The sequence below is a fragment of the Danio rerio genome, chromosome 16, assembly GCF_049306965.1.
Source record: "Danio rerio strain Tuebingen ecotype United States chromosome 16, GRCz12tu, whole genome shotgun sequence".
NCBI lineage: Eukaryota > Metazoa > Chordata > Actinopteri > Cypriniformes > Danionidae > Danio > Danio rerio.
The window spans coordinates 14246783-14261860 of record NC_133191.1 but is presented as its reverse complement, the minus strand read 5'-3'; the positions used below and the strand labels follow the sequence as shown (position 1 = coordinate 14261860).

General features: G+C 36.9%; 1 protein-coding gene across 1 annotated transcript; it reads left to right on the top strand.

Moving 5' to 3' along the window:
• The first annotated feature begins 2781 nt into the window (after nucleotides 1–2781).
• On the top strand, nucleotides 2782–12526 carry rcvrn2 (recoverin 2). Its single transcript, NM_199964.1, is given in 3 exon segments — nucleotides 2782–3243; nucleotides 10229–10340; nucleotides 11239–12526. Coding segments are annotated over 3 exon segments (582 nt in total). The 5' UTR covers nucleotides 2782–2862; the 3' UTR covers nucleotides 11328–12526.
• Nucleotides 12527–15078: the final 2552 nt, after the last annotated feature.

The following is a 15078-nucleotide window of genomic DNA, read 5'->3' as shown; positions in this document are numbered from 1 at the left end:
GTCACCCTTAATGTTGTGTGCTTTGCAACATTTTTTTATTCTGCTAATCAAACCTTCACACACTGCTCTTAAGCTGCAGTCTAGAGTTTGTTCTTGTGAAATTCCGAATGACACAGCGAAAAAGGAGCGGGATTGAACAAGATGATCACACAGAATGTGAGCGATCGCTCCATATTAAAAAATTTCTGTACAGAGAGGTCACATTTTTGGTCTTGTATTGTTCTTACACAATCAAATGATGTGATTTTGCAGGTCAGAGCTCACCAAGCTTGAACTTTAGAATGCAGCGACATGCGACATGACGCACAAGCTTGCGTTTTTGGTCTGCCACATTTGCATGCACATGAAAGGTCTATGGGGCACAAAATGTATCGTGACTGCAGCTTTACAGAGAGAATGTAGAACCAATGAAGATTGGCCACCAGGCTGGTACAATTTAGCCATGAAACCTCCAACACTAAATTGGCCAGTGTTTCATTTCTATTGTCCAACCCCTGTATGTATACATTTACATTTACATTTAGTCATTTAGCAGACGCTTTTATCCAAAGCGACTTACAAATGAGGACAAGGAAGCAAATTTACACAACTAAGAGCAACAGTGAATACGTACTAAAGGCAAGTTTCAGGTCTGTAAAGTCTAAGAAGGGAAGTGTTAGTAGTGTTTTTTTTTTTTTTTTTTTTTTTTGTACAGTTAGTGTGATATTCAAATAGGCAATTGCAGATTAGGAAGTGAAGTGGAGACTAAATAGTTGAGTTTTTAGTCGTTTCTTGAAAATAGCGAGTGACTCTGCTGTTCTGATGCAGTTAGGGAGTTCATTCCACCAACTGGGCAGATTGAGCGTGAGCGTTCGCCAAAGTGATTTTTTCCCTCTTTGGGATGGAACCACGAGGCGACGTTCATTCACAGAACGCAAGTTTCTGGAGGGCACATAGATCTGCAGAAGTGAGTGCAGATAAGAAGGTGCTAGGCCAGAAGTCACTTTGTAGGCAAACATCAGAGTTTTGAATTTGATGCGAGCAGCAACTGGCAGCCAGTGCAAACGGACTAGCAGCGGAGTGACATGTGCTCGTTTAGGTTCATTGAAGACAACTCGTGCTGCTGCATTCTGGAGCAGTTGAAGAGGCTTGATAGAGTTAGCTGGAAGCCCAGCTAGTAGAGAGTTGCAGTAATCCAGTTTGGAGAGAACAAGAGCTTGAACAAGGAGTTGAGCTGCATGTTCAGATAAGAAGGGTCGGATCTTTCTGATGTTATAGAGTGCAAATCTGCACGATCGAGCAGTTCTAGAAATGTGGTCAGAGAAGTTTAGTTGGTCATCAATCGTTACTCCAAGGCTTTTCACCATTTTGGATGCAGTAATGGTTGCCCCATCCATCTGGATTGAAAAGTTATGGTGTAGAGTCGGGTTGGCAGAAACTACAAGCATTTCCGTTTTTGCGAGGTTCAGCTGAAGATGATGATCTTTCATCCAGTGTGAAATATCCAACAGGCAGGCTGAGATACGAGCTGGAACCGAGGGATCATCAGGATGAAAAGAGAGGTATAGCTGGGTATCATCAGCATAGCAGTGGTAGGAGAATCCATGTCTCTGGATGACTGGTCCTAGAGATGATGTGTAGATGGAGAAGAGAAGTGGCCCAAGAACAGAGCCTTGAGGTACCCCAGTGTTTAGATGCTGTAGGTTGGACACCTCTCCCCTCCAAGACACCCTGAATGACCTGTCAGAGAGGTAAGATCTGAACCATTGTATAACAGTGCCCGCAACGCCCAGTGACTCAAGCGTAGATAGCAGGATCTGGTGGTTGACAGTGTCAAAAGCAGCTGACAAGTCCAGCAAAATGAGGACTGATGATTTAGAGTCTGCTTTAGCCAGTCTGAGATCCTCCACGACCGAGAGCAGGGCAGTCTCAGTTGAGTGGCCTTTCTTAAAGCCGGATTGCTTGTTGTCCATGAGATTGTTTTGAGTAAGAAAGTCCAGGACTTGATGTCCTTCCAACTGCAACCCATCTCTAGGGTTCTAGTCTTTGGACTGTGGGGGAAACCGGAGCACCCGGAGAAAACCCACGCGAACGCAGAGAGAACATGCAAACTCCACACAGAATTGCCAACTGACCCAGCCGAGGCTCGAACCAGCAACCTTTTTGCTGCGAGGCGACAGCACTACCTACTGCACCACTGCGTCGCCACTATAGTATACAGTATATATCTTACACTTATCTCATGAATCTTATACACATCTTGCGGTTTTAAATGGTTGCTATTAAAAGAAAACAAAACCAAAACTACACAGCCCGGTGTGAAAAAAGAGTTATGTCATATATGTAATTTGCATGTATTGCCATATTTCAAATTCCTGTAATGTTATAACTGCACTGTTTAAAAGAGAAAAGTGTTTGACAGATAGATTGTATCTGGGTTGTTACAGTAATCATTTGTGGAAAGGGGGCCGTCTGTTCATTTTGGGCTCAGAGGCTCAGCCATGTCAAATCCCTCTTTAAAGTCTTAAACGTGCACTCAAAGGTAACAGCCTTAGTTAACCTGCCCCACCCCTGCTCATCCCCCCTCCCATCAGGTTCAGCATCAGCAGATGACACTAATTCTTCCCCGCTCATCAGAGAGCTGCAAAACAACGGATGCCAGTCTTCTTCTGCTAACTCTCTGGAGTAACTTCTGACTGTGCTTTCCAAAGGAAAACGAGCAGCAAGAATTTTATGGGACACTAATTGCAGACACCCAATAAAAAAGAGATTTTCTGAGCACACCCCAACAAGAGCAGCTACAGCACATACAGAGTGTCTCTGGTTGTGAAAAGAGCAAAGCTTTTCTGAGCCCTCGTCTGTGCTCTCCACAAGCCTTCAAAAATGGGGAATGCCAAAAGCAGTGCTATGTCCAAGGAGATCCTGGAGGATCTCAAACTCAACACCAAGTTCTCAGAGAACGAACTGTCGCAGTGGTACGAGAACTTCCAGAAGCAGTGTCCGTCTGGCCGTATCACACCTGAAGAGTTTAAAAAGATCTACGAACGATTTTTTCCGGAATGTGACACCACCTCATACGCCCAGCACGTCTTCCGCTCCTTTGACACCAATGATGACGGAACGCTGGATTTCAAGGAATACATTATTGCTCTACATATGACATCAACCGGAAAGACGGAGCGCAAGCTGGAGTGGGCCTTCTCACTTTTCGATGTCGACAAAAATGGCTACATAACCAAGTCAGAAGTTGCAGAAATCTGCCAGGTAGGTCAAATGTTGGTGAATACCTGTAATATTACAAACATACTGTGGCACTGCTGTGTGGCTTCAACATTATATACAAGTAATTATAGCTATTATAGTTACACTGGGGCTTGTCGTCACATGTTTTAATAAAATTTGTCACCATAACTCTCCAGGATGAATGTTATTGAATGCACATTGAACCAATGGTCACACTTTATTTTGATGGTCCGTTTGTTGAATTGAAGTTATATTGCATCTACATGCCAACTAATTCTCATTAGATTAAAAGTACTGTTAGGTTGGGCTTGGGGTTAGTGTTGACATGTACTTGCAAAGTTTCTTATAGTCAGTTAAATGTCTGTTAAAGGAGCATATCAACAAATGTTATGCAGACAGTCTACTAATACCACATGGACCATCAAAACAAAGTGTTACTGTTCTAACTAGCCCCATTTTCCCTAAATAAATATAATAACTTGGTTTTATACGCTATTTGGTATATGTTGTCACATTATTCATTGCCTTACAGAGCAAGTTGTAAAGCAGGTCGCACACCAGAAGCGCCGCTCGGCGGCGCGCCCAGAGCCCCACGCAGGGCCATGCATTTTAGAATTCTAAACATAGGTTTCTATCAGGATACACACACCGGCGCCGCAAGTCGGCGGCTGTCGGTGGCGCCCGGCCATGGCTCAGGACGCAGTTAATTTTTCATGTTAGTTGATTAGTTTCATGTTAAATATCATTCGAATGTGCGCGTCTGGTGTGTGATATGTAAACTGTCATGTGTGCGCCGTGTCGCGGCGCCGAGCGGCACTTCTGGTGTGCAATCTGCTTAATAATAGACAATACCTGTTTGACCAAACAGTTGAATAGACTTCTTAAAGATGTGACAACTTGCAAGGCCTGTCCAGGCCTTGTTCTAAAAACAAAGTTAAAATCAGTTAAAATCTTCTAGTAAAACTTTACAATAGGGAAGCATTTGAAAAGCTCCAATGCAAAAAACTGTAAATGCCATCTGAAATGTTCTCCTTAAATGACCATTTTTGTCAGCCTCCTATGTTTATGTTCAGTTATTTCACTTTAATGGCAATGTAAATAACTTATTTGTCACTATAAAAGTAAAATTACTGAGCTTAGACACAGGAGTCGGAGAAAAATGCTAATTGTAGAAGAAAATATCAGATGGCTTTTAGAGGTTTTTGCATCTAAACTCTTCATTTGTTCAATTAACTACACTGTTAGACCTTACTGGGCTTTTTTTTTTTTTTTTTACAGTAAAATACTATTTCCTTCTATTACAGCAACACTGAATATTTTACAGTTATTTACCGCATAATCTACAGTAAGGGTTAGCAGTGTGGTTCAGTAATGAAGTTTGCACTGCACGCTCGCATTTTTAAATGTTTTGGTGCATTAATCTAGTAAATAATGTTATTCAGAAGGTCATAATTCACACTCATTAAATAATTACTTTGTATAGCTTTATTTCTTTGCCGAAACGTCTGGGTTTTGTATCCCCTACGAATGTAAAATAAAGCTATACAAAGTAATTGTTTAATGAGTGTGAATCATGACCTTCTGATGAACAGTGTAGTTAACACAAATGTATATTTATTATTCATAGTTAACTTTTAAATTGACTCGAATTTAACGTTAAATTCGTTCAGCATTAACAATTACAATTTTATTCATAATATTAGAAAATAATTTAAAAAACTGAGCTAACTGTGTGTTTGTTCATTAATGTTTCAAAAGTTTTATAATTTTTGTAACAATAGTATTGCTTTTTGTTTATGAATGCATTCATTAATATTAATAAATGAATGTTATTGTTAAATGTTACTCATGTAACTGTTTTTATATAGACTTTATTATACATTCTTATCGTTATAGAGATCTGAGTAAATTCCAGAGTAATTTTTTTTTGTTAACAAATCTGAACGAATTTTGAATTTTTTAATCATAAATTAAATCTCAGCTCTTGTGACATTTTCCTCCTTCTGACAGTTCATTCCAATATCCCCAATACCGTGCTCACATCAATACTTTTTAATCATTCTTTAATCTCACTGTCTGCATTTAATCAGGGAACCTCGCTTTCAGTCAACAATAATGAAAACAAGCAATACACAAGGCCTCGCTATAAAGAAAGAAGCCAAACGTCTTATCAGCTTTGAGTGCCTCAGAACATAGCTAATGGAATTGGACGATCCCAGAATAAGCCATCCGATAAATGGTTTATCGTGAACAATAACCGTACACATAGGCCTTTTCTGATGCAGACAGCCATTAGCACAGAGACAGGTGGGTGTGGGGATTACAGTGTGAAATGTTTTTTTTTAGAAAGATGCTGGATAAGTGGGTCACAGAAGTCACAGTAAACAGTGGCTTAAATTGCACCTGCCAGACGATTCTTTGGTGATGTCCAGGGACCATGTAAAGAGTCATAAAGAGTAAAAACTTGTTAACACTTACAATACCATAAGGTGCATCTGCCAGGTAATAAATAACTGACCGGACAGAAATTGATCATGTGTGTCTAGTTTCTAAAGCACCTCATCCAAAACCTTCACCCATTTTCCTTCAGCTTAGTCTCTTATTTATCAGAGGTAATCAAAGCGGAATGAACCAACAACTATTCCGGCATATGTTTTACTCAGCATACTCACCCTTCCAGCCACAACCCGTTACAGGAAAACACCCATTCACACACACACTCATACACTACGGCCAATTTTGTTTACCCAATTCACATATACTGGAAAAAAACTGGAACACCAAACCCATGCCAACATGGGGAGAAAATGCAAACTCCACACAGAAATGTCAACTGGCCCAACTGGAGCTAGAACCAGCAACCTTCCTGCTGTGAAGCGACAATGCTAAGCACTGAGCTACCGTGCCTCCTTATCCAAATTCATTTGTTTTGATTTGATTGTTTACAGTTGTAAACTGTGAATAACCAGCCCGATCTCACGAGGAAACAACTATTTTATGTATTATCAGAAAAAGATGGCTTATTCATACAAACTCATACATTTTCATTTGTATAAACATGTACGATTTTTAAAAGGAGGCATGCTTACAAACTATAATCAAATAACTTACCTGCAAATACTTAATACCACTATTATGTGCGATTTGCTGTGGGATTGCGTTGGAAATAAAAGAAATCCCTTGGCAAAGTCATATAGAACTATAATGAAGACTAAAGCTGCCTGGGACTAATTTAGCTGTGTGTTTAAATGAAAATAGTTCATAGAACTTTCATCAGCCAATCAGAATTAAGCATTCAACTGCCCTGTTGTGTATTATAATTCAATGATGTAAGCAGAGCTAATGTTCACGATGATTTATAGACAATTTACTAATGTATAAAAATATTCAATGTAGATACTGCTGGGCAGGAGAAACACTTTCCTTTTTGATGAATAGGCATAAATTAACTTATTTTAATACATTCATCTGGCTGCACTCTAATGGTCATCTTTAATCATTCTGTTGGTACTTTCCAACCACAGCTACATTTACACAACAACATACTAAAAACATAAACGTCTATCTAATGCAATTTTGATAACATTCCTATACAAACACTGTTAAAACAATCCCCATTCACACAGATCTTCGACAATGAGTGAAAGAACTTGTATCGTTTGCTCCAGACCAGTAGTTGGCGATATCACATGGTAAATGAACACTATGTGCCTGCACACAATCAGTCCTGTAGTCAACATTTATTGTAGTTATGTCAAGAACTCATGCAGGCCTATTGACTTTAGTCTTAAATGCGGAAGTGCGTTCGTTTTTCCGATTGTTTTAGAACTTCTGATTCAGCTGCCTATAGGAGAAATGACTAGGAATAATAAACCACAGAAAACGGTCAAACTACTTGCCTTACAAACAAGTGTTTGCATGACTATACAGACAGAGCAGAATCATATAATAAGAAAATATCAGTTTAAAGCATCAAGCAGCAGAACAAGCTGTTTTTAACGTCTAAAAACGTGTGGAAGTGAATGAGACCAGAAGTTTCGATCCAAAAAGATTCAAATGGCTGCGCCTGCTCGTACGCAGAGAATAAGGTGATTTGACTGAATCTATAATGCACATGCACTTGATGTCAGTCATTTTAGCAAATTCACATATTTGTAGTTTCCACTGAGATCAGAGCAGCGACTGCACTTAGAAACCAGTTTCCAGAAGTTAGCATTCTCAGGTTTCTATTTTCAGATATTGAGCGCAAAGTCTACTATAAGAACTCATAGCTGTATTTTAAAATTATCTATATTCACCCAATTAACTAAAGTGAACCATCAAACCAAAGTATTACTGTTCATCCCAACACAGATAGAATGACACATCAAGATTGACCTTATACTCAGGCTTTGAGATCACTGATTTGCTGGTTTATAAGTGTAAATGTCATTGTCATCGTGCCAGTATTAAATACTGAGCTGCGCTGAGGCCAGTGTGTGGTTTTGCCAGGAGCCTCTAATCTGTATTATTCTTACGTGTCTTACGTGTCCGAGATAAACATCTCCTTAGCTCACTGGTCTTTTAAGATCCAGGTCATCTGTGGTCAGGCAAAACTAAAGTCAATGCTGATGACCCTTGGCATTAGTGGTCCTACTTCTGATGATTACCTCCAGTTGAAGTACAGATGGTGCTTTATTTGGCTCTCCCAATTAACTAATGGCTTCAGCTGCTTTTGTAACACTTCATTTTGAAAACACTTCGATATATGTACTTTTCATATAGTAATGGCTGCTTTCAGGGCACTGCTTTATGAAGCTTTGAAACCTTTATGTATAATTTTTTTAAACTTAGAGATTCGGAGTGTGAATCAAAATACCAACAATACAAGATGTCAGTAAACAAGGTTTCATTGCAATCTCACAAATGGGCGATGGCGCAATAAGATTTCAAAACATTTCAGCAGCAAACATGTAAACTTTTTTTTTTTAAATAAATTTCTTAATGTAATGTTAATGATTATTAATGTTACTAATACTATTTGTAGAATTAAAAGAATAAAAATAGTTGATAGTAATAGAGTTTTTAGATTAGATCATTAGCTTATTACATAAAATAATTTATACTTTCAATAATATGTTTGCTGTTAGTATATAAAACCAAAGTACCTTTAAGGCAAACATTTCACTCGGCGGCTATCTTTAAAATGTCTCTCGGCCAGTATACTCGGGCATTCTGTTTGAATGGGGAAACATCAAATTCCCCAAAATTGCTTGCCAAATTTATGACTGAATTTCCTATTAGGAATCAGCAATGAAATTAAACAAGAACTGTCTCTGTAGTTTAATTTTAAGCGTCCAAATCACACAAAATCTTCAGAAACTCTTGTCTGGTCTAAGCACCTTTCTCTAGTCTAAAGCGAATAATTTTTAGCTCCTGTACTAGAAGGCGGGCTTTGTTCACCATGTAGCGATCAATGATTGGCTCCTGTACTAGTAGGCGGGGCTTTATTCACCGTATTGACAGTTACACTTTTCCCCATTCAAAAAGACACACGTGGCATGTCTTGTGTATTGATAAAACCCCGTTTTTATGCATATTTAACTACTTATTGTTGTGTTTACACTGTATTGACCAGCAGGTGTCCCTGGGGTTTCAAAAGCTTCCAAAAGTGAATAGTTTGGAAAAGCTTTGATACTTTTCTCCTATCGCGACGAGCCAGCTAACAATTTTTTTGGTCCTCAGAATGTTCTGAGTATGCCTCAAAATGTTCCTTGTTTTGTCACAGAATATTCATAGTGGTTTCAAAACAATTCTAAAAATCAAATTGGAATGTCCTATACTGGCTGGGAATCATAAAATTATTCGTAGGCTGCCTACATAAGCTAGTACTTTATGTTAATGGGCTCTCAGCAGACATTCTTCTGACTATAAGACCCTGTTTACATCTGGACTTAATATTTTCATCAGTGTATGTGGAAGATACTAAATCTAACTGTAAATGGGTAAAGTCTAGATCGGACACATGGCCGGCTGGATTTTTATATGACACTGTATAACAATAATTAATAATTTTTACAGTACTGTGATGGTTGGGTTTAGGTTTGGGGTAGGGTTAGGTGTTAAAAAATAAAACATTTGTTGGGTAATTTAATAGATAGCATAAATATTATTCGGTACAACTACTGTTTTTACATTACTGTGACAGTTGGGTTTAGGGTTGGGTGGGGGTAGACGTGAATAAAATACAATAAATGGGAAAATTATTAATAATATTATAAATAATTCTCATTAACTTCCAGCCGCAACCATATTCGATCTAGCAACAACCTTGTATATGGAGACTGAAATGTTCATTTTATACCACCGCAAAAATGTTTTGGATTTGCGACTAAACTAACCATGATCTTTTAAGACATGCTGTGAGGCAGCACACACTCTCTGGACTAGATACTTATAATATTTGCTTTCTGGTATCTATTGCACGTTCAAATGTATACATACTTGTTTTGTCACAAAGTTTTACTACTGTATAGTTGGAAATTCTTTTCATTTGCTTGCTTGTTCACACGTAAATAGCTTTGCCATTTAGTAGTACTTAAGCATAACACTGAGTGTGATGAAAAAATAGGAAAGCAATTGAAGAATCTGAGAATAAGTGGTCACAAGAGACATGTTTAAATGAATACATAGAGTAAATGTTAATATATTTTGGCTAACCATGTCTGAATCACTGAGAAAACAGTATTACCAAGGGTAAACAGGGCCTAAATAAACACAAGAATGTGTGTACTAAGTATACTAACCCTGACCTCATGGTTGGCTAATCCTCCACTAAGATGTTCACAGTCAACAAATAAACAAGCAGACTAACTCGGAGCCAAGGTTTTCACTGTTCAACATCATTACAAATTTCTAGTCATAAATGTACATGAGGGAGAAAGGTTTTAGATTGTTTTGCAGGTAAATTTTTGTCCTTTATTTCCTCTCATCATCTCCACTTTTCTTCCATCCTGCTGATCTCCAGGCTATCTTTAAGCTGATTCCCAAAGAGGACCAAGAAAGTCTGCCAGCCGATGAGAACACTCCTGAAAAGAGAGCAGATAAACTGTGGTCGTACTTCAATAAAAAGGATAACGGTAAACAGTTATATTTTTACTTGTCACATTTTATGGTTTTAAAAAATATTGTGGTATCGTGATAATGTAAAACACCACCGCTAAACGATTAAGTGTTGTCACCTCAAGGTCGTAGGTTTGCTCCTGACATTGGTGGGGACCTATGAACTCCCTCCAGAATAGTTTAATCCACTCTCAATGCAATTTGTTAAGTTAAATTAAGCAACAGTATAATGTTAAAGGAATGATAAATAATTTATGTATGTCTCATACATCCGTATTAATAAAAATAGATAGAGCACAGGCTGTAGTTTTTCTGACAAATAAGTTCAACCAAAATTCGAATGCTAGCTACTCTGAGAGATTAGAAGAACTGACAGGGATCATAAACTTTTACATTTAGCAGTTTATTTTGCAGTTAGTTGTCAGACTATATTATTCACAGACTATATCAGCCTGCTATAACGTTAGATTATGTGTCAAAGTGGGAAAAAATACAAGCCTTAATGGTACTATTATAATGATGTACAGTATTCAGAAGCGAACTTGAGCTTATGTGACACACTTTTTTTGAAAAAGCTCCTTATGCCCACCTTTTTTAGCTGCCACCATCCTCACTTGCATGTCACCCACCTCACCCACCTTATTCTTGCACGGGAGAATTCCCCTGCCTAGTTTTGGCGCTGTTACATCTGAACATGACAGCAAGAAAAGGCTCAGCCAATCACAATGTTCATATGTGTTTGGGGGGCGGGACTTAAGTAAAGTATGTGATTCAACCTTTTCTGCATGTCCAGGTTAATCTTGACTGCGCAATTTCTAAGAGAATTTGGTGGAGACAGTGGTTATTAGTGGGGACGCTCTCTTCGTCCATGCTAAATCTACACTCGTGTGTCACCTCTTTCTCTTTCTCTTCCAGAGCGATTGGCTGAGGGCGAGTTTATTCAAGGTATTCTGGAGAATGAAGACGCTATCCACCTTATTCAGTTCGAGCACCAGAAGAAATAATACAAAAAGAATGATAAAGCATGTATTTTTATTTGATTTTTATTTATTTATTTTTGTTTTTTGGCCATATGCTTCCCACTTTAACTGTAACCTCAAATGTACATATCAGTACCTAAAAATACAAAAGGTAGACTTTTGTACTTTTTAGTTATGTACCATTAAGGTGCTGAAATGGACCCTTTAAAGGAACACTCCACTTTAATTGGAAATAGGTTCATTTTACAAGTCACCTACAGTTAAACAGTAAATAATCCAACCCCAGGGTCGTTTAGCTTAGCTTAGCTTAGCTTCAATCAGTGTAAACAGTGTAACTACAGAAGAGTCAAGCTTTAAGGAAATGATCTATTGCAATGGTCTAATCTGATTCAGTGATTTTTATGCTAAGCTAAGCGGTCACACTTTATTTTAATGGTCCCTTTGTTAAATTTAAGTTACATTGCATCTACATGCCAACTATTTTCATTAGATTATAAGTAGACTGTTAGGTTGGGGTTAGTGTAAGTTTACATGTACTTGCAAAGTTTCTTAGTCAGTTAATTGTCTGTTGAAGGAGCAGTGTCAACAGATATTAGGCAGACAGTCGACTAAAACTCAACTGAATCATCAAAATAAAGTGTTGCCAGCTAAGCTAAGCTATATGTGCTCCGGAAGATCGAATGAATGGCTTTAAAAATGGTAAAGCTCACCTGTTTAACTTCAGGAGACTTGTAAAATGAGCGTGTTTTCAAAAACATGAAGTGTTCCCTTAAGTACATATGCATACCTTTTGGAAAGGTACCCCAGTGACAGTTCTTGTACCTTTTATTTCTGAGAGTGTCCAATATTGAGTGAGTCATGATAGATTGCAGAATGTCATTGTTAATAATGATTATAAACTGATAGTAAATTGTCTCTTCTGGAAATACGTGTTGAAATGTGTGTGACAAATGTAGAGTGAAGAATTTCTGAAAGATTACATTATAACGACACCCTTAAGCTGTAAGGAAACCCTTTTTTCCTCATAAACCAAAAAGTCGAGTTTTTCTTGCAAAAGAGGTAAATGCAGATGAGGGTGAATAAGCCTTTAGGCTGTGCTTAAAAAAAACTGACTTATCATCCAGGATGATAGCACAATATAGCCAATAATGTTTACCATTTGTATTATGCAGATTTGTTTTTTGTTGTCAGTTGCTGTGGATTAAAACTGAAACCATCAAACATGTCATGAGGCGTTACTTTGTCTGTGTGAGTGTTGAGTTGTTGTTGAGGTGAAGAGTGCAAGTGAACCGCTGGACTAGGCAGCACATTAATCTCTAATGGTCTGCTAGTTGTGAGAGGTTTAACATGCTTGTGGCAATATTTACTCGTAATCCTGGATTAACTTTTTTGTGTGTCAAACTGTCAAGCCGTGGTAATGTTGTGCCCTCAATGTACTGTATGCACACAAATAAATGTAAAAATCAGTACGGATATAATCAGTATTGTATTGGCAAAAAAAAATCCTACCAATGCATCCCTGATTGCAATGTTTGTTGAGATTTCTATAATCTTTTTATAACACAGTTTACAATCCATTCTTTCCTTTTGATTTAAGTTCAAATTCAGATAACTGACATAATCATGCTCTAGACTTTTTTAATCTCTTCCTACACTTATCATTCCCATCTCTTCAATATATGATATTTTTCTGTCTATTTTTCTTTGAACCTTCATGATAATTAATTTAAAGGGGAAAATAATGGATTGAGATACAGGGATGGGCAGTATTGTATTTCAATTACATATTTCAAATACAAAATTGTATTCAGTAATTTGTATTTGCTGGGGTTTATGAAAATTAATATTTTGTATCAAAATACTTTAGTGTCTTGTATTTTTGTATTTTAAAATACTGTAAAATACTTTGTAAGTCTACATGATGACATCATAAAAATGCGGCTTCAGATGCTTTCTCGGTTATTTGCCTAGGCTTGAAATCAGACCACAAAATTGATTATTAATGAAGAAGGTGCTTTATGTAGACCTTTAATATTTAATGGCAGTATAGTGTGCAATGCATCAGCATCTTTGCTTAAGAAATTTGATGGAAGTTAGTCCAAAAACAGGAATATGGAGCCTACAGAACATAATTATTTTCAGTCTCAGTCCTGCAGGTGGGAATGCAGTGCAGAGAAAGTTTAGAAATAAAGATTGTGTACTGGTGTTGGGGGTAAACTGAGACTCTTCCAGTTATTGAGGAACTGAAAATCTCTTAGGAGTATGAGTAAACTGCACAAATAATAGTTTTAGATGGATTGCTGATGTTGAAAGATTGACAAACAACATAGTCCTACAGTGGAAATACCTAAAGTAGTCTAAAATAAACCTAAAATAGTCTAAAGATGTCAAAGTGGCAAATACATTATATTCTTTCATTCATTCATTCATTTTCTTTTTGACTAAGTCCTTTTATTAATCCAGGGTCGCCACAGCGGAATGAACCACCAACTTTTCCAGCATCTTTTTTTATGCAGCGGATGCTCTTCCAGCTGCAACCCATTACTGGGAAACATCTATACACACTCAATCACACTCATACACTATGGACAATTTAGCATACCCAATTCATCTGTACCGCATGTCTTTGGACTGTGGGGGAAACCGAAGCAACTGGAGGAAACCCACGCAAACGCAGGGAGAACATGCAAACTCCACACAGAAACGTCAACTGAGGCTCGAACCAGGGACCTTCTTGTTGTGAGGTGACAGCACTACCTACTGCGCCACCACGTCGCCACAATACAGTTTGTAGACACAAATATAGTAAGAATACTCCAGCCAATACAGCCTGGTCAAAAACTTAAAACTCCTGTTACACAGCTGCAGCAAGATATGTATGAAGAGTTTATTTGCAAAAACAGATGACTCCATTTTTAGAGATTTCATGTTTTATGTTGTGCATTAAATAGTACAATTGCAAAAAACAATATAAATTTATTAAAATAAAACTCTTTATATATCATCCTTTTAATATATACAGTAAGACTGTTAAGAGAGGGTGGCAATTTTACTTGCCACCCAATGGATGAAGAGATATAGTATGTTCCTCATTCCTACAGTAACTCATTATCTGCATCAGATCGTTTTTACAGTGTTTAAAGAGATCATCTTTAAGACAGGACTTTCTGTCTGAAATTTGTACAAATTTTATACTAAAATCTAAGAGAAACAAAAGTTTATAAATACTTCCTCATGTAACGAAGTAGAGGGCAATAAGTTGGTAGAGAAGCTTACTTAAACTTGCTTAGAGAAATGCTGTTGGTGTCAAACATTGTTTACTTCACTAAGTCATTTTAAAGGTGAAGGGATTGATCCAATAGGTCTCTTGCTCCCTTAAGTATTTTGTAGTATCTTCAATATACAAAATACCGTATTTTATTTTAATACTTGCTGTTGCTGCTGTATTTTGTAGTACATTTCGATATATATATATATATATATATATATATATATATATATATATATGTATGTATGTATGTATATGTATGTATGTATGTATAGATATATATATATATATATATATATATATATATATATATATATATATATATATATATATATATATATATATATATACGTATATATATGTATATATATATATATATATGTATGTGTATATATATATATATATATATATATATATATATATATGTATGTGTGTGTATATATGTATATATATATATATATATATATATATATATATATATGTATATATATATATATATATATATGT